The following is a 21225-nucleotide window of genomic DNA, read 5'->3' on the forward strand; positions in this document are numbered from 1 at the left end:
CGACATAACGTGAGAAAACTCCATCTAAACATAAAGTCCAAGGTACTACATCAAGAATCCAATACATGAAACTTTGGCACGGGGTGATGGAAAACAATGATAATTTTTAATCGGTTTTTTCATGTCAGCTGATGATATCAGCCGAGTTCCCCTCTGTCTTTCTTCATTTTAATTGCAAGGATTTAGGGAGAATGGAGGGAAATCGAAGTTTTAAGCAGTCCAGTCCAATCCTGCTTAGTCGACATTCAACGTACATATTGGATGGCTTAAGTATTTCTTTTTTGATTTTCTCTCGAGCATTTTTAAGGGTTGTTCTAGTCGTAGTCGAGTAACCTTCCACAACTATTATTGAAGTGGAAATCTCATATTTCCGACTTTTTAACGTAAATGCAGAATGGATTGTTGACTGTATCGCTGTTTGAACTATAATATAATATTGACTACTGTTAGAATAACAGTTGGAATATTTGTTATGACAGGTAGATGCCTTCATACAACACAAAAATCTTGAAATTGTGGAACTTATAAATTATATACAATTGAACATAGCACGAAACACAACATATTTACACTTGCACACGCACACTCACACGCACTCGCATGCACATGCATACCAATACCAGAAAACAACCGTTTGTATACAAAGTTTCTGCAACTAAAACTACCAAAGTTCGAGAATATCAAGGATTTAAGAGGCTCAGGAACCTCCCTTCTCGTTTTTCTCAGTTTTCAGCGAACCGCAACACATCTCTGGCCATTGAATAAAATGATTGCGCAGTATCGTGCATCTCTGTAGTTTTAATGTTGATTCCCTGCCCAGAACAAATCGTTTTATATTTTAGTTTAATTCAAGAATGCAAGACAAATGATTCAGAATGAAAATTAACTTCATGACTTGGTTTGTGAAGCCAACAACCATAGAGACGACTACGGTTTTATCAAATTTGGTTCGACCAACTAATCATAGCTACACAAGAAGAAACTCCGGGACTGTAAAGAGGGGGGATGTCATACCTGCAATTTCCTCATATTTTCGCCGAGCTTGGACCTAGCAATATTTGCAACGCTCGACTCCTTCATACAAACATACAAATAACTTTATCAGACATATGGCCAAGTTTCAGTCTTCAAATTTGTGTAACTAAATGAAATAATAATTTTTCAGAGGGACTTAGTGAGGGAAAAGAACTGGTCAGGTGTAATTTGATCAGTGCAGCATGTCATCAAGTTAGATTTAAGCCTCACGAGGATTAATTATATTTGTCTTGGGCTCATGGATTTATGTACTCACACCAGAAGAAGAATAGCCATATTTTTTCTTTATTTGATCAATAGCACCAGTCTTCTCGTCTTGTAGCTCATGCACGGGTACTCTCTCATTCTTAACCTTCGCATATTTCAACTTACCTGCAAAGCGGAAAAAAAATAGTGCATGTGATGGTAATTTTTCATTTGTAATAAGCTATTTTGGACTTACCTTTTATTGCCCAAAATTTGTTTGTAATATTCTGTTTATTCAATCCGGCAATAACTGGATATCCTTTTGGTTTCTCTTTCACGTCCTCAATGTCGATATCATCTTGAACAAAAACAAGAATTGATAATTGGAAACAGGAAGAACACTCGAAAAATAATTTAGAAAGTAAAGAAACAAAAAATAAATACATGTTCCAGATTATGCCTTCTCTTTTTCATTGTTTTTTATTTCACTTGTTCTTGCTCACTTATTATGGCGATTTCACTTATTTGATTGGATTTTCTTTAAGTTTCTTAAAACATAAGACATATACAAAAGATTGTTGTTTAAAATTTGTCACAAAAATACCTATATCCAGCTCCACGTCTTCCTCACTCGTACTTAGTAACCTTTGTCTCAATTTCATTTTGAATTGCGAAGTTGGCTTTTGAAAATATCGTTGATAGTTCTTCAATACTTCTTCTAGAATCATGGCTTTCCACCTCAAGCCCTGTCTTTGATTTTGTAGTGTTATTGTCTTTCACCAATGATCCAAATATACCCTATCAATCCAAATCAGTCAGAAAAAAATTCAAAAACATATCTACACACCACATCTTTTAGACGAGCCCATTAACACCTTTTTCTTTTCTTTGAGGGGAGCCGAAGAGATACTGATGCACCCTTGGGCATGGACGAGGTCTTTGTTAAAAACTTGGGTGACGGAGTCCAGAAGCCTTGGATGGATGGAGTAGACAACAATAGCATGCAAAATACACGTAAAAATAAGCATAAACTCGCTCTGTTTTGCCCAATTGCATAGCATAAACAAAATAATAGTGATTAGTTTAATTGTTTGGGCAAAGTTTGAAGAAGTCAGCAAGAAAAATTAGACCCAGAAAAACCATTTTTCTGAAAAAAATGGTGTTTAGTTGGAATATTTTTCTCCAAAGACATTTAAATATCTGAAAACCAAAAGCCAAAAATGTGGATTCTATGGTATCTGCTTCGCAGATTAAAAACAAACCCTTCTCTACTGTCCTGCCCAAACATAAAGCTGTTTTTATTTTTTTAAAAATACTTAACAAACCATCGTAAATATTTCTATACCCAAAATCGCATGTAAATATTTTTTGATAGATCTTATTACCTGTAAGCCTCCTTGTGTAGCAAAGTTGACACAAAAAGTAGTTCTTGATTGCCATTGACCTGGATTATACAAGGAGAATATAAAGCTTATCAGCTAACAGACCTTGTGTGATATCTTGGCAGAAAAGTGAAAAATGGAAACTTACAATAATGAGTTCACCATCCTGGGATGATGAAACTATAATGTCTGATGTCGAGGGTGACTTCAAGGTTGAAAATGCGAAGCCTCTAAATGAACTTTCCTTTGTAAGAGATAATTCAGGCAGCGACCTGGAATTTAAATCAACAGTGATAAGATGGTGACAAACAACAAGGTAAATTCTGGGAGAGTGACGCATATTTTCTAGATGAAAACATATGCATTTTCATGCTCACCCCCAACTCAAACTACCGATGCTTCCAGTGTAGATAATCAAATAGGTACCAGCATGTAAGGAATCATCACCTAATCTCAAATTTTCCACTGGTGAAAAGAAGCAAAAGTCCATCATCAGAAGATCCAAAAGTTGATGCCCAGAAACAAGAGGAATTGAATTTCTTTTTATAGAGTACTTTCCTGACACCCTGACACGAGATCATGAAAATGGAATGGAAAAAATCAATTGGCTTTTTCTGCAAAGTTACAGTAACCTATACATGATAGTAGTGCTCATACCTGGACTGCATGCGATAAGGAATATACATAAACCGCTTTTTCAGAACAAAGCAATACCAATGATTGCTTTGTCATGGTGTTGTTGGAATTGATGTTATCCGATATTCCTTGTACATCTGTCAAGAAGTATGGACGCTTACATTTCAGATATTTCATTGTACAAGCCATGAGACACAAGCACCATCTTCCAAATCGCAAGAAAAAGAAACGACACTCACCCAAAATCCGTGTATATAAAGCTCTAGATGGTTTCTTTGGACGAACCGAACTGGAGCTTACTGTATTTCCCGAGTCACATTCGAGTGCCAAAACTGATGAATCTTTTGTTGCCACAAGCAAAATATTTTTTTCAAAACCATGGAAGCTGCAGGTCTCAAAATGTGTTGAAATGATCCCCTTTGAAAATTCACAGGCAATGAGTCTTTGATACAAGATGGTAGGCCCTTCCACATCAACCAACGAAACCTGTAGTTACAATACAGAAATAAATTAAGAATCTTTCTTGTAGGATGTTTGACTCCACAATAATAAAAAAAACTGACTGAATTGAATAGGGAATTTAGACAAAAGAGAAAAGGAAATCTTACATATCCTTGGTCTGTCCCAACAGCAAGTTGTTTTAGATTTTTTGTCATGTTTATGGACAGTACGGCACCATTAACCTTGGCAAGTTTGATTCTGTTAATAATGGGGTTGCTTCCTTTCTTTGAAATTCCTGGTAACGTCATAAATCTTTCAAAAATCCAAATGAAGCACCAAAGTTTTTGTTCTCGGAACATGATATTGATAGACCCGAATCCAACATCACAACTGAATTTGCCCCATTAGCAGGGAGAATATATACAGTGACTGGTAATTTAATTTGACGCAAATTAGATGGCAAATTTAGTACCTTGAAAAGATACAAAAGAGCTCTGTGGAGCAAATGCTTCAGATTTGAATACGTATATGCGAACCTGAATGAAAGATTAGCGTTAAATATTAGTACACTGTAGATCATAACATGGAGCAGAAACTGCTTTTTACAAATTTATTGACAGGACCGTATTACCGTTCCACTTTTATCTCCAGACACAAGAGTATGAGACTCGAAGTCAAAGTGCAATGCTGTCAATGCGCAGCCACTCACAGAAAAAGTATCATCACTCTGCACAATCAAATCAAAATAAAACAGGATTCCTTCCAGGAAGAAAATACTCATTTTCATTGATCCATATACATGATCTACATGTTTCAACAGTAAAAGAACTGGAATCGATCGATGGATTTATCAAAACAAACAAGAGATGAAGCTAAATTACAAATACCTAAGTTGTCTCAAAACGTCTTCATACCTGTTGAGTTATAGATGCAACTTGAATGAAAAGAGGGCAAGAAGCATCCCAGAAGTTAATTGTTCCATTATCATGCCCAGTTATAAACAGGTTTTTAGCCCTGGTAAGTGGACTAAAAGTCATTGAATTTGAATTACTTCCGTCTTTTAGCTTTCTTTCAAATGGAAAAAGTGGCAAACTGTTTTTTGCCACAATATTGAATTCCTGCAGCACAAATATAATATATCAACAAATATTGAGACTATGATTTTTCTCATATCAACATTATTATCATATTTGCCATGGCCTATGCACATACCTCATCTGACGAATACTGCATGGATGGAATACATGTCATAAATTTTGATACAGTGATGCTTGAATCTCCATAAGGTAACTTTATCATTTGCTCCTTCGGAAGTGAAGGTGATGATTTGTTTTGGCACTGTACCAGGTACCTTTCAATCAAACAATCATCGTAGGAGTAGATTTGACTTGACTTCCCCAGCAAAAGAAGTGAATCGTGTCTTTTATGTTCGATGGAGCTTGTAATAATCTCCAAGTCAACTAGAGACTCGGGGGGGCTAAGCGTCAGTTTAATTGTGCGAGATTCAGTATGTTCATTTAGTTGAACTACCTGTAACATGACATTCTTACGCAAATTAGATAAGGAAAAAGTAAATCCATGCAGTAAAGTCCTTTCTCTATGGAATCTGGTCTATGATACTTTTGTAAATTGATTATAGCTAACATCTGGAATTTTCGATATTTAAAATATTTTATTTTATATAACCAGAAAACATGGCGTCTCTATCTCAGTATTTCTAGAGAAAGTATAGGCTGAATACGTTATCAAGTTCTTTATTTTCCAGTATTAACATGAGGTAAAAATTAAGACAATTCTATAAAAAAAAATGATCTTTCGATTTCTAAGAACATAAACAGTGTGTTAAGGGCAATATGATACCTGTAAGTTGGTAGAAAAATTTTCGGACATTCCTAAAACGTATAGTCGACTTGATTTTCCATCTGCATCAATCCATTTTAACTTCGATATTGGTATTTTGTCCACTTTGTATCCAAGATTCAGCTTACAAACAGGTGTTATTTGACCACTACTTGTTTCATTTATTGATACTTGTTCGGTCTTATAATCAGATGGACATGGAACACTCCACAGGAGTATATCTCCATTGCTGTAACCAACAGCAACTTTAGTTCCAGCCGTGGATACCCAACAAGCTGCCGTTACCTTCTTTGTTTCTTGATATAGAGATTGCAATGTGGTACTAACACTAGTAAAAATGACTGTACTTTCTTGAATCGCCCATAATGTAATAACTCCATCGCAATGGATAATAAGTACCCTGAAATGATATGAAAGAAATGTCGTATTGATTATTGAAATCATGCAACAAGATCTATGCCCCTTTCAAAGCCTGAAAATTAAGGGAGATTATTTATGTGGTGGGAGATTGCCTTTTAGTTTCTGCTGTAGGTTGGGGCAGTGTATATTTTACAGCAATCTCACTTTCAACTTCATTGTTTTTGCCTGTATATGGATTGATCATCAGGTGCAAAATGTTCAGAAAACAGTACACATAGTAAAAGAAATGACTGCGTCAGACAAATTATTTATTAAATAAATGGGAGAAAAATATGTGCTGTTCAATTTCAAGAGATAAAAATTCATAGAGGGCTAAACAGGATTTAATCCTACCACGAGAAGCTGAAAGAGGGATATGGTATATCATTTGTTCAATGTACCGTTGCTCTTGATCGACCCTCAGGACTGATATATAACCAGCAGAATCTCCAACATACCTACAGAAAACAAGAAATGTATATAAAAAATAGAACTTGATATATGTGTAAACTGAATCCTGACTGTGTTTGATGACATTACAGGTAAGGTGCATGCTGTATGGCACGAATTGAGGTGATTTCCTTTTCATACCGATGGACAGTGAACAAGAACTTGGTATCTATATCCCATACCTATAATGATTCTTTTAAAATATTAGATATAAGAAATAAATTACCTCAAGCCACATATGTTGATCAAGAGATATTTTACAATCAAATAAATATACTGGTAAGTCGACTAACTTGCCTCGATATGGTTATTGACATTTACATTCACAAGGACACCTTGGTTGTCCATAAACTGTCAACAAATATTTTTACTTGACATCAGTAACCAACATTGAAAAGTGGGAAATTTTGAGGGATGACTCATTCCCAGTACATGGAGCCGAAGCACTAAATCTTTCTTATAAGCATACACATCACATAAGTCGGAGGAAGATATGTGAGTAGTTTACCAGCAAAATCTTGCTCGGTACTGTTTCTGGTGATTCCAGCAGAGCTTGCGATCCATCTTTGCCATATAATTTGATTCGTCCATCTCTGAGAGGAGGGTGGGTAAGATTATTATCTACTTAAAAGTTAAACCTTGTAAAGTTGACAAAACCTTCTTACAAAGTATATCAAAATTTTGAAGACTTCCACAGTCAATTTCATCGTGTAAGGTGATAAGAAAGGATACTAGGGGTCATAGAAACCACCATAACAATTCCTTCATTTATCATGAAGAAAAACTTGACAACCAGTGGATGACTATGTGAAACAAAATTATGAATAACTTCCGTAAACATGGTATCGCTTCATGAATAACACAAAGACATTCTAGTATTTGGTAAGAAATATTGAATAAACTCTAAAGAAGAAATAGCAATATTATTTAGACCAAAATCTGAAACAGAAACTCACTTAGTTGCAATAGCGAGGATTTGTCGAATCGAGCTATACTTCAGCAACAAAGATCCGGGTGGAATCCCATAATGGAAAACCAAGCGGGGGTCTACATCATCAGGTTTCAAAGTATCTGAAAGCCCTCCAGGCTGCAAAGACAATGTACTAAGGTTAGAGAAATAAAAATAAATAACCAAATTATTTGATGAATATTTCATTAAATCTTTCGACAAGTCTGAGAATTTTTTTTAAAACTTCACTTAAAAAATTTAAATTGAAGTTTCCTACGTGCCTTCATAGGCTGCTTTTCTTTGTAGGATAAGTCACATAACTCTTCATAATTCTTTTATATATTCTGATGTTATTATGTTTGGCCAACATTGTCCAAAATAATCATCTTCTTTTGAATCCAAATTTAAATTACGATCTCCAATAACTGTATAAAATAATTGCCCGGATGTTGACCTTGAGATGCTGATTGAAGCCATTCACTATTATTATTTAAACCTGTATTCTGTTCAAAACATGTTGAGTTGTTTATAACTCGGCCAACACCCCAACGAAATTGTATACGTATTCTCGCGTAAAAGATTATTAGCTTTAACAACGAACAACACAATTAAGTAATTTCAGAATTTATGCCTATACATTTTCGTCAGCTCTGAAGCCAGCGTAATGCATATGTTTTTATTAGGATAAATTCTAAGTTGGATGAAGACATTTTTTTGAATGATGAAAGGTACAAATTTACAAGTTTCAGGACTTCATCCACTACGCATGTAAACTATGTGTGCCGCACTCCAAAAACTAATCAAGACATTTGATTCTCAATGGTTTTTATCATTTGAATACATGCTTGATTACAAACCATCAGAAATATATGTTTCCCTATTAAAATATCCAACTCACAACTAACATTCCAAAAGAAACTTTGGACTGTTCTATTTCTAAAGTAGGATAAAATGCACTTTATCTCTTAACTAAGCAATACTCTTTTGTTACCTCTTGTTTTCTTCGCTTGGTTAATACTGATAAAATCACATTCGAGCCATATAAGTATCGATTTAGACTCAATCAAACTGCAAAAAAAATCTTCTTTTGCTAAAAAATAGGGAAACTGATGAAAAAGGTTGTAAAACATCGTTTTGGAAAATTCATTCCCTATTGTCCCTATTGTCTATTTTCCCAAACAATTAATTAATAAGAAGCAATTTCAGGATAGATCTTTAACTAACATTAAAATTCTTTCTTTTTGGTGCTATCCTAAATCTCTACTTACAGAAAAAATGTGAACAATATATTTCTTAACATCTTCCAAATTTAGCATATTTTCCCAATTCGTCATTTCTCATAAACTTAACTGCATTATATGGATTCATACAATATTTATCCTCAACTTTTTCCATACTTGATTTATTTCTTCATTCTTTTGTCTAAAAATAGTAAAAAAAATTAAATAAAAGAGAAACTGCTGTTGCAACAACGCCCCACAAAATCCAATGTTACTGCTTTCTACCAATTCAGTGTAGCCACTTTTAAAATATTACATTATATTCTCCTCATTGCCAAAAATACATGCGAATTTTCCAGGCTAATAGTCGTAAACTGCAATTAGCACAATCATCAAACATAAAAGTTGTAAATCCAAATAGTCGGAAAAAAATTCAAACATACAGATGATCTTAGCGTAAAAATTTTCCGGGATGGAATCACTATTTTCAAAAGAAAAACAATATATAGATGTCAACCGCTCAACCGAAATTGTAACACTTGAAAAAGGGTAATTACAAATCCACAATGTCCTAAGAATTTAACATGTAAGCCTCTATTTTCCCAACTTCGATCACAAGAAAATGAAGGATTTTAAAAGACAAAATAATGCAAAAAAAAAAAACACACACACACACTCTCTAAACAAAGTACTCCAAAAGGCACGAAATTACAAATCAAGAACAGCATACTATACACCCACAAAGCAACAAGATTTTGGACTAATAGAAAGACGGGTTCGGAGAAAAAAGATAGAGATTTAGGCAGAAACATGGATAACACACATTACCTTCTTCAAAGAAGCCTTTTCAACAAGTTTCTTGACGAAAGTGGCCATGGAAATTAAAAGGGTCTGTCTCTCCTTCAGATCAGTGAAGTGTTACTAAAAATAGACAAACCCAAGAAAATAATCATAATAATGATAATAATAATAAAAAAAAGCTATACAGTATTCAGTGAAGTAGAAGGAAAGCAAGGCGATGTTTCTTGGATAGAATCGCCAATGGGTTTGCGGACACACCGATGAAATAAATAAATAAACGAATGACACCAAAGAAAGAATCACAGGAATTGAATATAAATATCGTAACGGTTGGATTTGCTTGCAGTTAATCGGGAGAGGGGGTGTGGGGCAGGTGACTTGGCCGGTGGGTATTTTTTATTATTTATTTGCTCCATTTTTTGTTTGCATGCGTACACGTGTAAGTTGACAACGTTTGATCCCATAAATCGCAAGACACACGGCCTTTGTTTTTGTCGGGGTGTGAGAGTGATTCTCGTCTCTTGATTACCAAATTTTCAACCGATACCACCGACCGAATCAAATCCACTTGTCCAAAAATAAATAATCCTTCTGCAGTGTTGTATGAAATATTTCACTCTCTTTCATTTTGAAGTACAACAACTATTTTTATTGGATAGAGTTATCAAATTATCGAGTTTGATCGTGGTTTAAAATATTTGAGTTTTATCATTACATCAACTATAAATTTTGTTAAAGTGACAAACGTTCGATCATACAATCGACATCAGAGTCAAGTTCATAAATTCGATTCGCATTAATTATAAATGATACAATTACTGAAAGAAGGTGCAATAATCATATGTCCTGAAATACTAAAAGAGGTCAACTTTAAAAAGAACAAAGATTTTTAATCATACACGAAGTACACATGAACTATTGAATTATCAATTAAATATTTAAATATTGATTGACAGTCTTTTTAAAATATTATTTTTAACAGTCATTAATATAGTTTAGATAATTTATGAGCCCTTTTCATTGGATATTTTAATACAATAAAGATATTTTGAAATAAAAAAATAAAAAAAATAGAATTATAACTTTTTTGAGGGAATGTTGTAAAGATGGTGAGACGTACGTTAATTTTGAAAAAGTCAGTCTTAAACTTTAGTTAAAGTAAGCACTTGTTTAGTTTTTATTGGAAAAAAAAAAAGAAAAAATAAATAAAGAATAGTCTGCACCTCGCAAGGGGATCCATCTTACATATTACACGTACACAAATGTTTGAATTATTGGACTATAGTCGATGTTTGATTTAACTAAAATAGTTCAACCATCAATATCAATAGCATAAAAAAATTAAAATTTAAAACTGAATAAATTTTAATCAGATCTGAAACGTTAATATAAACTAATATTTCATCCGTGTGATGACCGTAATGTTATTATATGTAATTAGTAATTAAAATAGTAGATATTAGTATTTGAAATTTTATTAAAATTATTGATTAAAAAATATTATATAAATTTTTTTATATCATATGAGATAACGTTTAAATCAAAATAACAATTTTCTCCTCTTAAATTGATTTTGATGTGTTGGTTGAATGGAACTATTATTGATATAAAATATAAAAATATATCTAAAAAATATATTATTTTTTCTATCAAACTTTTACAAAAATAGATATTTTTTAAAAGTCCATTTTTGTGTCATTTATAAGATAATAAATTTGATTAATTTTTTTTTATTTTTTAAAACATGTTAAAAAATATTTACATTGCAATTTTAATTGAGATACTAAATAATAATGATGATGATAATAGTAATTTATTTAATTGATAGTTTGTTTAATATATACAACATTATTTAATTAGTGTAAAAATTTATTAATTAATAGCATAAATATAACACAAATAAGCATAGTTTTTAAAAGCATCCTGAAATCGGAGCTATGGGTCACTTAACCAGTGGTTAAACAATTAATCAGATCAATTATAGTCAGATACAAAATTAAATATTTTAATATCTAAAAAAATAATCATAATTGTTGATATATATCATGTAAAAATTCAGCAAAATCAACATTTACATATCTTCAATAAGACAATTTGTATTTTAAATTTTCATTTTGAAAAGAGATGAAAAATGTGTAGACTTTATAATTATATTTGAATAGAGGAAGGAGTATTTGGGGAAGGAATAAAGTGTGGGAGTATGGATTTTTCGACTCTCAAATATATGTCTATTTTCTATGTTTAGTTGTATTTTTCTTGATTTTGTTAATATACGCCTATTGACCAAGTTTTTGAAAATGTACAACTATTTTTTTCAATGAATTGAATAGAGATAAATAGAAAGTTTGTATTTATATTTGTTTTCCCAATTATTTTTTTAATACGTGATAGACTTGAGTTTGTTGAAGACAAATAATGCGTGCTTTAATTTGCCACGAATTCGAGGAATCGAACACATACCTATTCTTCAAGTGCAGGATCTCGAAACTGATTGGGGATGGTGTGCTGCAGTGGCTAGGCATAAAGAAGATTATGGTACCCCAACATCGATTCTGAAAGCTTTTCGAGAGACGTTCAGAGGGAAGTCTACAGTGAATAGAATGAGAGTCACGACTCTTGCAGCGACAATTTACCATGTCTGGAAATTGCGTAACAAAGTAATGTTTGAAGCTGAAAAACCGCGAGCTGAAAGGATAATAAGGAAGATTCAGATTCACACTTACAGATGTTTACCTTCTTCCTCTGATTTGTTATATAGTTTGACGTAGGTAGATTGCAGTGTTTCGATTTTATGTGTATCTCTTGGAGATGTCCAGTGTACTTGTATTTATAAATTTTTTTGCTTCTTTTAATTGAATTACTTCATTAAAAAAAAACAATAATAATGCTTTCAACCAAGACAATATAAAAACAATTATATGTGTTTTATTAATTCTCAATTGCTAAATCGCTATAATTTATAGTGAATAATAAGAGAACTTAGCGACAAGCCTCACACAATATTTCCTGAATTATTTGTGCGTTTGGAACGCTCGAAACCCAAGGAATAAAAATATTGTGAAAACTAATGTAGTTATTATTATTATTATTATTATTATTATTATTATATTTGTTGATATTTCAAAATTTTATAATAATAAATTGGTGGGTTTTCACTTTTTAGCAATTAATTCACGGGTTTAAACAAACCACCACCGGTTCGATCCAATTTTAAAAGTTATGCAAATAAGCATTACAAATAAGGATTCCATTTCCTCCGAACTCGACGGAAATCCGATTCTTGACTCGAAACGGAGAAGGATATGAAGGAGGTTTTTTACTGATTAAATAAATGGATAATAAGGTATGTGTATTTTCGGGTCTAAGGATACATGCGGTCATAACAAATCCTACTGATATCCGATCCGAATATCCAATCAAATTAATATTAATATATATAATTAATTTTCAGTTATTATATTAGTTATATTATGTTTTTATTGAATGATATTAGTTGACTGAAACACTAAAAATTATTAATATAAATTCGATGTTATTTTGGTAGAATAATGATGTATGATAAATTATTCTAATATTTTGCTATTTATTTTATAATGTTTAATTTGTTAATTTTTATATTTAATTTTTTCCGTATTATTTCAATAATTTAATAAATATCTATAGTTTTCTCGAAATAATTAACATTCGAGAAAGCATGATTATACGCGGTAACAATATATTTAGATAGAGTATTAATATGTAATCTTCCTATGAGTAAAAAGTGTTAATGAGATCCTATCTATGTGGGCACTACTCTCACTTCATTTCAAGGGATAAGATCTTGCCACACATACAATTTCAAAAAAAATTGGGTCATATATATATATATATATACATGAGAAAATCTTGGCTATTCATCCTATCATGGAGGTAATGTCCACATGGGTAGAATGAAATAAACCGAGTAAAAAGATGTAAATGAAATTAAATACTTGATAAAAAAAAAATATAATAAATGAAAATGGAGAGAAAATGTAGAATTCTACGCAAAATCAAACACATTCATTCATAGTCATGGAGTTCGGAGGAGGGCAAAATCGCCATTTAGGTACGTGAAAAAGACTGCGGCCCGTTGTCTCCCCTCGCCGGTTCAGAGAATGATCCTGGACATTATTGTTGGGATGGAATCAGGTACATCACTCATTCTGCACCGAGCCAATCACAATCCACGAAATTGCTTGTACTCCTCCGTTTCGAATTACGAAAGCTAATTGAAGTTGTCTATTCCATGGTCCATTGCTCCATTTTGCACTCTGTTCTGACCCCAGCTGCATCTTCGCGTCACGATCGTCATCATCATTCCCTTGATTCATTCATAATAACGAATTGAACGAAACAGTTATCTGTTTGAAGTGTTTTTTTAATCATGTTATTCGGGGTGCTGGGTTCTCTAGCTATCATTGTTTTTCACTTTTAATGTTTGCTCATTACGGTTTTTGGTGCTTGGATTTTAGCTCGACAGTTATCTGTTTGAAGTGTTTTTTTAATTGTAAGTGGTGAATAAAGAGCAATGTGAATGGTCAGATATTTAGGAGTGGCGTGCAGATTCATTCTTTGGTCTTCTTTGTGATCTTTCATCTACCCTTTAATTCTTATCGCAGAGATGCATTCAGTTAATTAGTTTTATTGGCAACGCCATGTTGCATTTGACCAAAGAAATCTCTCATATCGGAGAATTTCCTTTGCTAATCACTGCAAGAGTTGTAATGGCTTCAAGTGATTTAAAGTTTGCCAGAATGATTATTTGATGTAGAAAGTTTTGTGATTTATTTGTTCCATTTATTTATGAACACATTTCAGTTTTGATCAATCTACGTAATATTATTATTGAAACGGTCAGTTCTTGTTCAAGAACGTAGATTCAACGAGGGAATGGTGGCTTGTAATGCTCAATTTTGTATCATTTTGAGTTGAGCACATGATTTTATTTTGTCAGATTTCAAAACCTTTCTACATTTTGATCTCACGGCACTTGTTTCCCAATTCTTCAGGATTGGATTGTCTCGCAATCATAAATAATTTACGCCGATGATGCTAATGAGGACGCCATAGTGAAAAAAGTTATTTTGACTAAGAGACGAGTTGATGGTAAGTGTCACCTCTTTCTTAGTGAATGTAAAGAAGATAAACAGAACAAGAGACTTGGTAAATTTTAATGCATTTCATTTGATGCTTACCTAGTCTTGAATGCGAATGGAATGAGTAGCATTTTTTGTTTTGGAATGATGGCTTTGACTTTGTGCAAGTTTTGAAAATTTTGGATCAGTTTTATCTAATTAGGATGATGAATCAGGGATACTAATTTGCACATACTCACTCAGTTGTTCCAGGCACCATGTTCCTTGAAAGAAAAAAAAAATCAAATATAAATTTGTCTTTTAAGAAAAGGCCATGAACTTTCACCAGTTGGAACTTTTTGTTTGCCTGAATGTGCATCTATCGGTTCCCTGCATTTAGCAGTCAACGTATTTGAAACTGAATAATGTTAGAAAACCTGCGGTAATCAACTAATTTTCCTATAGATTTCTTTCATTGAACTCTCTGAACTGTTCTATCTGGATGCTTTTACCATTATCATGAAATTTTATGTCATCTCCTGTCGAATAAGTTGAATTAAAAAATTCAGTAAATAAAGTAATTGTGCCAGTGGGTACTACTATCAAAGAGATGAGAGAGAATAAGTGTGAGGTAAGACAAGTTCTCCCCAAACTCCTTCACATATGTTTTATAAATGATGAATGGTTGGTTATTTATGCAGTTTTCCTTCAGTAAGTAGGTATGAAATGATGATAATGAAAAAATCTAATTCTCTTGATTCCCCGTAGTCTTCTTAACTTCAGTTTAGTCTCACTGATAAATTGAATTTGTTTTATAGTAGGAAAATTAAAGCAAGCAACACAACTATATTGTGAGATGCTTTCTTCCATACTGTGACATACGATCCATCCACATATTGCATTTTTTTCCTGTTATATTTTACAAAGCGCTTCAGCTGTTGTTTTTTGTTTTTTTGTTTTGTTCTTTTTTTGTTTCGGATGATTCAGAGTGGCGGAAGAAACTGAACCAACTTGAATATATTGATCCAGAGGAGGATATAAATGAACAGCAGCCAAGTGAAGTAAAAGTGGACACAGAGAATCAAGATGAAGCCTACATCAAAGAGTTGCTCGTTGTGGCAGGTTTGTATGACAGTTCGTACAATCGTTCTTTGTTGAAATGGGACCCACTGGGTAAGCCTATCAGCAATCTTGTCTTTGAAGAAGTGGAAGATTCTTACAGGACAACTAAGGTTGATGATATTTGTTCAAAATATCGTGGAGGAAAACTAAATCACAATATGATTCTTGACTTGTCAAATGAAGTACTTCCAAACATACTAAGGCCACCCTTAAACCAGTCTAAAAATATAGAAAAGGCTTTTGGTTATGTACATAAGCTTCCATTAGGAAAGAAGCTTCTGTTTCAGGTTTGGGAATTTATCCGGCTTTAGGTGAACCCGCCATCCGATAAATCATATTATGCTCTTGATAGTCTGCTAACACGAGATTGGAAGTTGAGTACATGGTCCCATTTGATCGATGATGACATAAACTCTGTTGGTCGAGATATTGAATCTCAGATCATGAAAGAACTGATCCAAGAAATGGTCGAGGATATTGACCAATGACTTCATGAAAATATGGAATTGGTACCGGTTCCCTAGTTATCTTCATTCCGTTTAGATTGGATTGGTAGGCATAGTTTGATATATGGATAAGTGAGAGATTGATAAATAATCTTCTTTATCTCGTGTTTGGTACCTTTTTAAAAAACTCATGATAATTTTATGGACCCTTGATAAATAATTTTTTAGAAAGATAAAATGTCTCTTTTATTAGGTGTGATAATTTTAGTTTAATGATAAAATACACTACAAATGATTTAAGTACCCTCAATTTATAAATGATTTTTATAAATCTATGTTAGTAGGTAGAAATTAAAATCAAATAAATATTTTTATTTATTTTTATATATTATATAATATTATAATTATATAAATGAATTCGAGATAATTATATAAATAATTTTTATAAAGCTCTATAAAATTATTAGTATCACTCGATTAACCTTAAAAATTGATATTTGACTTTAGTCACAAAATCAAGGGCTCAATTATCATATTATATAATATATAAAATAAGGTAAAAATAAATAAATCATGCGAGCACTATCGACGCATGAACAGATAAAAAATATGAACTCAAGCAACAACTTTGAAATTATAAAATTTATTAGGATAATGTTAATTTTGTTATTACAATCTAATATATAAATTTACTCACTCTTATTAAAATCATACCAAACATTAAATATAATATTATACATCTTATTTATCTTTAACTTATCCTTATATTATATATCACATGTTTATACACCATATAAGATAAGATTGGATAATGGTGGAACATAAGTAGGATCGACGAAGAAATCTTGCGCTGACAAGGGTTTTCGCAAGAAACTATTTCTAATTTAAGTGACGTGGATGACTCAAATAAGAGATCCGTGAGACAGTCTCATACAAGTTTTTGTCCTGAAATTTTGTGGCACAGATAGGTACTGGTTCTTGCGCTCAAGTATATCTTCGATTGTTTCAGACTGAATTTGTGAGATTATCTAATTCAAAATATTATTCAAAGATTGAGATGAAAAATCTTTCTGAAACTGTTTCAGATTTTTTGTATTTATTAAATTGACTAAAAGATATTATTAATTTATCTAGTATTCGGACAAACCCATACGCCCACACGAAAAGAAAGAGAATATCGGCGCTAATTGCGGACAGCACACATGACTGTCTGTCTTTATATTATAATCTTCGACCATTTTGCTTTACTTTCTCGTTACCTTTTCTGACCCACTTCTCCTGTCTTTTTCTTTACCGAATTCACACACACAAAACATTGTGAATATTTGAACAAATGGAGTGGGAAAAACCGCCGCCGCCGCCGCAACAGGGCGAGGATTTCAACGGCGGAGGCGGGGGGATGTTTGTGAAGGTCATGACTGATGAGCAAATGGAAGACCTACGCAAGCAGATTGCAGTTTACGCCACGATTTGCGAACAGCTCGTTGAATTGCACAAATCCCTCACTTCCCAGAACGATCTCGCAGGTATCGAACTGAATTTGTACAGTTGTATCTCTTGCCTGATTGTTAAATTGATCATTTGAATGTAATGTTCGTTGCGTCTATGGCTATTAGATATCGAAGAACATAGGCCTCGAGGCTTGCGTTTCATCCAAGTGAAATGGCCTGAAATGATATGCTAAAATGAAGAGAAATTGACATCATATATGACACAATATGTACTTTATACTTTATCAAATAATATAAAACAAATATTCTTAGTTTATAAGGGATAACGAATGTTTGTCATCTTGTGGATTTAATCTCTACATTGAAAGCTAGTTGAGTAGTGGCATTGAGCACTTGGGTTGGTTTGGTGGACTGGTTTCATTGAACGACTGCGCCTTAACTTGCGTCTTGGGACGAATGGAGAGCATAGACAAGCGTTGAGTCGAGGTGCATATTGTGAGATTTTAACTTGCTTTTAACTTAATTTGTCTTTGGAAAAGAAAACAAAAGATTAGTTAATTAACTGATCCGGAATTATAATTAGGTCGGATTTGTTTGTCACTTTGTTGCATCAATAGATGAGTTCTTGTCGATTTTCCTTTGAAATATATAGGCTAGTAGGTAATGCGTGTGCTTCTGATTTCGTACTGTGCTTGTTTGTAATCGTTTCAATCTTCTGGAATTTAAGTGTTGGTGTTACCTTTTCACTCTTTTTTCTTGCTAGTTTTCTTATTTCATTGGTGCTCTCTGTTTATACAGTTCTCTGCATATTTTAAAACTTGTTGGATAACTTCAAAATTGGTGCATAATAGTTGCCTAGTTAAATGTAAACTCATCACTATATGGGGCTAGTATTTATTAGCACTTATAATTTAGTTATTTAGTACAATTTAGAGATTTTTTGGGGTCTTTGTATGTTACTTCAAACTTTTATTTGACTCCTATAGTTGGAGTTTTGGTCGGCCAAATGGTGGAGCCAATGCTAGCCAGCAGGAGCCACCATTCCAGAATCGAAATTTTCCGACGTACTTTAGCTCTCTTTATTTGATAAAATCTTTAAGGTTTTACTTTTGCCCTCCAAAGATAAATTCCCGACTCCGCTGGCTCTAAATAGTAACATGTGTTGGTACTTTTTTACAGTAAAACTTAGCTGTGAATTGTGATCATAGGAAAGAACCACCACAGAATGTCGAGTTCTGGTTATATCTACTGCCTAGCTGTTGCTTCATAGTGTTCTTTATTTTCTAATGAGTAAATAAAATTGATAAGATGCACATCCACTTGACCAGTTGATCAGACAAAGGACCATTAATGTTGACGAATTTTGTGTTATTGCATCAGGAGTGAGGTATGGAAACCCATATTGCGACCCCTTGATAACATCTGGAGCCCATAAAATCACTGGCAGACAACGTTGGACCCCGACACCTATGCAGCTTCAGTATCTAGAGCACTTATTTGATCAAGGAAATGGTACTCCAAGCAAGCAGAAGATCAAAGAAATAACCACGGAGTTGGCACAACACGGGCAGATTTCTGAAACAAATGTCTATAATTGGTTTCAAAATAGACGTGCTCGGTCAAAAAGGAAGCAACAGGCTGCACCAACAGCAAACAACGTTGACTCGGAAGTCGAGACAGAGGTTGAGTCACCCAATGAGAAGACTAAGAAGCCAGAAGAATCCCAGCCTCCACACATTTTATGTTCGAGGACTGAGGATCTATGCTTTCAAAGTTCTCAGGGTACTTCCGCAATGCATACACTGGATTCACATGTCAGTAAATCTGAAACGATGCTGCCACATGAAAGTAGCTCGACTCTTGGTGGTAGTTTTGGGCAAACATGCTTTTATGGAAATATGTTGCCGAATTCAAGTACGTACTTTTCTACATTTCTGCTCGCCTGCTCCTGCAATAGGAGAAATAGTTTCCCACGTTTTAGAATGCTGTATCTGACAAGTAAACTCATGGCAATCTTTATGTTCCATTCTTTTAACTGTGGATCGTATTAGGTGGATTTTACCAACCTGTGTTTTTAGCTCTAAAAAATTAAGTAATTTCTTCCAAGTCGAGTATATCTAAGAGTAGATTTTGGCCAAGCACTACCTTTCTGATCCAGGGCATTTGAAATGAAAAAACATAGCAAAAAAGTTCATTATCATGCGTGCACGTGTATCATATATGTTTTGAGCAGATACTTCTTAGAGCATGGCTACTCGCCATTGGCTTATATACTCTGTTCAAGCACTTACTTTTTTGGCATGAAATTTGCTTCACACAGGAATCGACAGCTTGATAGGAAAGATGGAACTTCCGGGAAACTATGATCCTTACTTACACCAAGATGACTTCATGGCTTGACAACCAAATGCATTTCTTTGCTGCATTCAAATTCGAGTCGACCCCAAAGGTTCAGCAATACTTGGTCTTCATGTAAATATCCAACCAAAGCTGCAAATGATATTCGAATCTGCTGTGATACAATTCTACTCGGTATTGTTTAGGAGATTAGTTTGTTTCTGAACATCCCTCTTCCACGCTCCCGATCTTGTTGTTTAGTAAACCGTGTTCACACATCTTCGTGTTTTTTTTTCGGTCTTTATATTACTTCTCGTCGAACGACTTCGATTTTCAGGTGTCGTAATGCGTTCATATGAACGTTATTATAACAGTGCTTACTAGAGTAACCATTTTAGCATATCTAGCTACAGTAACACGAAGTGTTGCCCCGTTGATTGCGTACACATTTCTGTTTGTAGACTACAGAAAAGCGGAAAACTTATTATGTCTGGTTTTGTTCCATTTTTTAAAATCCATTTTGCTGTCTTTAAAATTAAAAAAAAAATAAAAACAATAATAATAATAATAATAATATCACTATCTTAATTCTTATTATAATTTTCTTTTAAAAAATAGTTTCCTCATCGCAAAAAAAAATATCAATTAATTTGTTATATTTTAAATGGCAAAAACTTGTGTGAGACGGTCTCACGGGTCATATTTTGTGAGATGGATCTTTATTTGGATAATTCATTAAAAATTATTATTTTTTATACTAAGAGTATTATTTTTTATTGTGAATATAGGTAGGGTTGATCCGTCTCACAGATTGGGATCCGTAAAACGATCTCACATGAGACCTACTCAATTTTCATCCACGTAAATTAATTACGTCATTAACCAGAAAATTTTAAATTTTGTAATAAAAGCATATGAAAAGATAAACTTTGTTTTGGTGTGAAAAAAACCACCGGAACATCGACAAAGACTCGTCGGCATAACTATACTAGCTATTTATTAAAGTGAAACTTGTACAGATACTAACCAAATTTTTAGTAAGCTGTAAACTTTTTTCATAATTTCAAAAATATTATTTGTCAACTCTGAAAGGAAATATAATTTTCATATTAAATTGATTTCTCTAATATTATTTTTTTCTTGTTGATTTGATTTATTGAGTATAATATTTAATTATGATTTTGCCTTTCTAGATAATTATGTTAAGATTTTATTGTAATATCATATGAAATATTGAGTTTTACCTTTCTAGATATTATTTTTATGATAAAGATTTTCTAGATATTATATTTATAAGAAAAATCTTGCAGATATGGTATCAATGTTTTAAAGGAGTTTATTTCTTATTAAACTCTCACTTTTCTTGTGAAATATGTTTCTTTGTGAAGATAGAGTCTATGTCTATATATAAGAG

General features: G+C 33.0%; 2 protein-coding genes across 3 annotated transcripts; one reads left to right on the forward strand and one right to left on the reverse strand.

The window, feature by feature from the left end:
- Positions 1–699: 699 nt before the first annotated feature.
- LOC140813791 (uncharacterized) lies at positions 700–9644 on the reverse strand. Its single transcript, XM_073172563.1, is given in 25 exon segments — positions 700–812; positions 1015–1074; positions 1292–1407; positions 1478–1579; positions 1826–1845; positions 1847–2019; positions 2097–2193; positions 2607–2665; positions 2752–2875; positions 3051–3169; positions 3261–3376; positions 3479–3725; positions 3848–3975; positions 4153–4216; positions 4312–4407; positions 4595–4798; positions 4893–5210; positions 5541–5940; positions 6053–6125; positions 6294–6397; positions 6480–6571; positions 6687–6740; positions 6898–6982; positions 7346–7476; positions 9387–9644. Coding segments are annotated over 25 exon segments (3120 nt in total). The 5' UTR covers positions 9435–9644; the 3' UTR covers positions 700–722.
- A 7482-nt stretch (positions 9645–17126) lies between these two features.
- On the forward strand, positions 17127–20225 carry LOC140813862 (WUSCHEL-related homeobox 8). 2 transcript variants are annotated; one of them, XM_073172756.1, is made up of 3 exons: positions 17127–17549; positions 18855–19256; positions 19795–20225. In XM_073172756.1, the coding sequence occupies exons 1-3, from the start codon at positions 17357–17359 to the stop codon at positions 19872–19874; spliced, it is 675 nt and encodes a 224-aa protein (XP_073028857.1). In that variant the 5' UTR covers positions 17127–17356; the 3' UTR covers positions 19875–20225. The 2 variants fall into 2 exon arrangements, with proteins under 2 accessions (XP_073028857.1, XP_073028777.1); XM_073172676.1 differs by having other exon boundaries at positions 17132–17549; positions 18855–19388.
- The last annotated feature ends 1000 nt before the right edge of the window (positions 20226–21225 follow it).

This window comes from Primulina eburnea, chromosome 1, assembly GCF_022965805.1.
Source record: "Primulina eburnea isolate SZY01 chromosome 1, ASM2296580v1, whole genome shotgun sequence".
NCBI classification, from domain to species: Eukaryota; Viridiplantae; Streptophyta; class Magnoliopsida; order Lamiales; family Gesneriaceae; genus Primulina; species Primulina eburnea.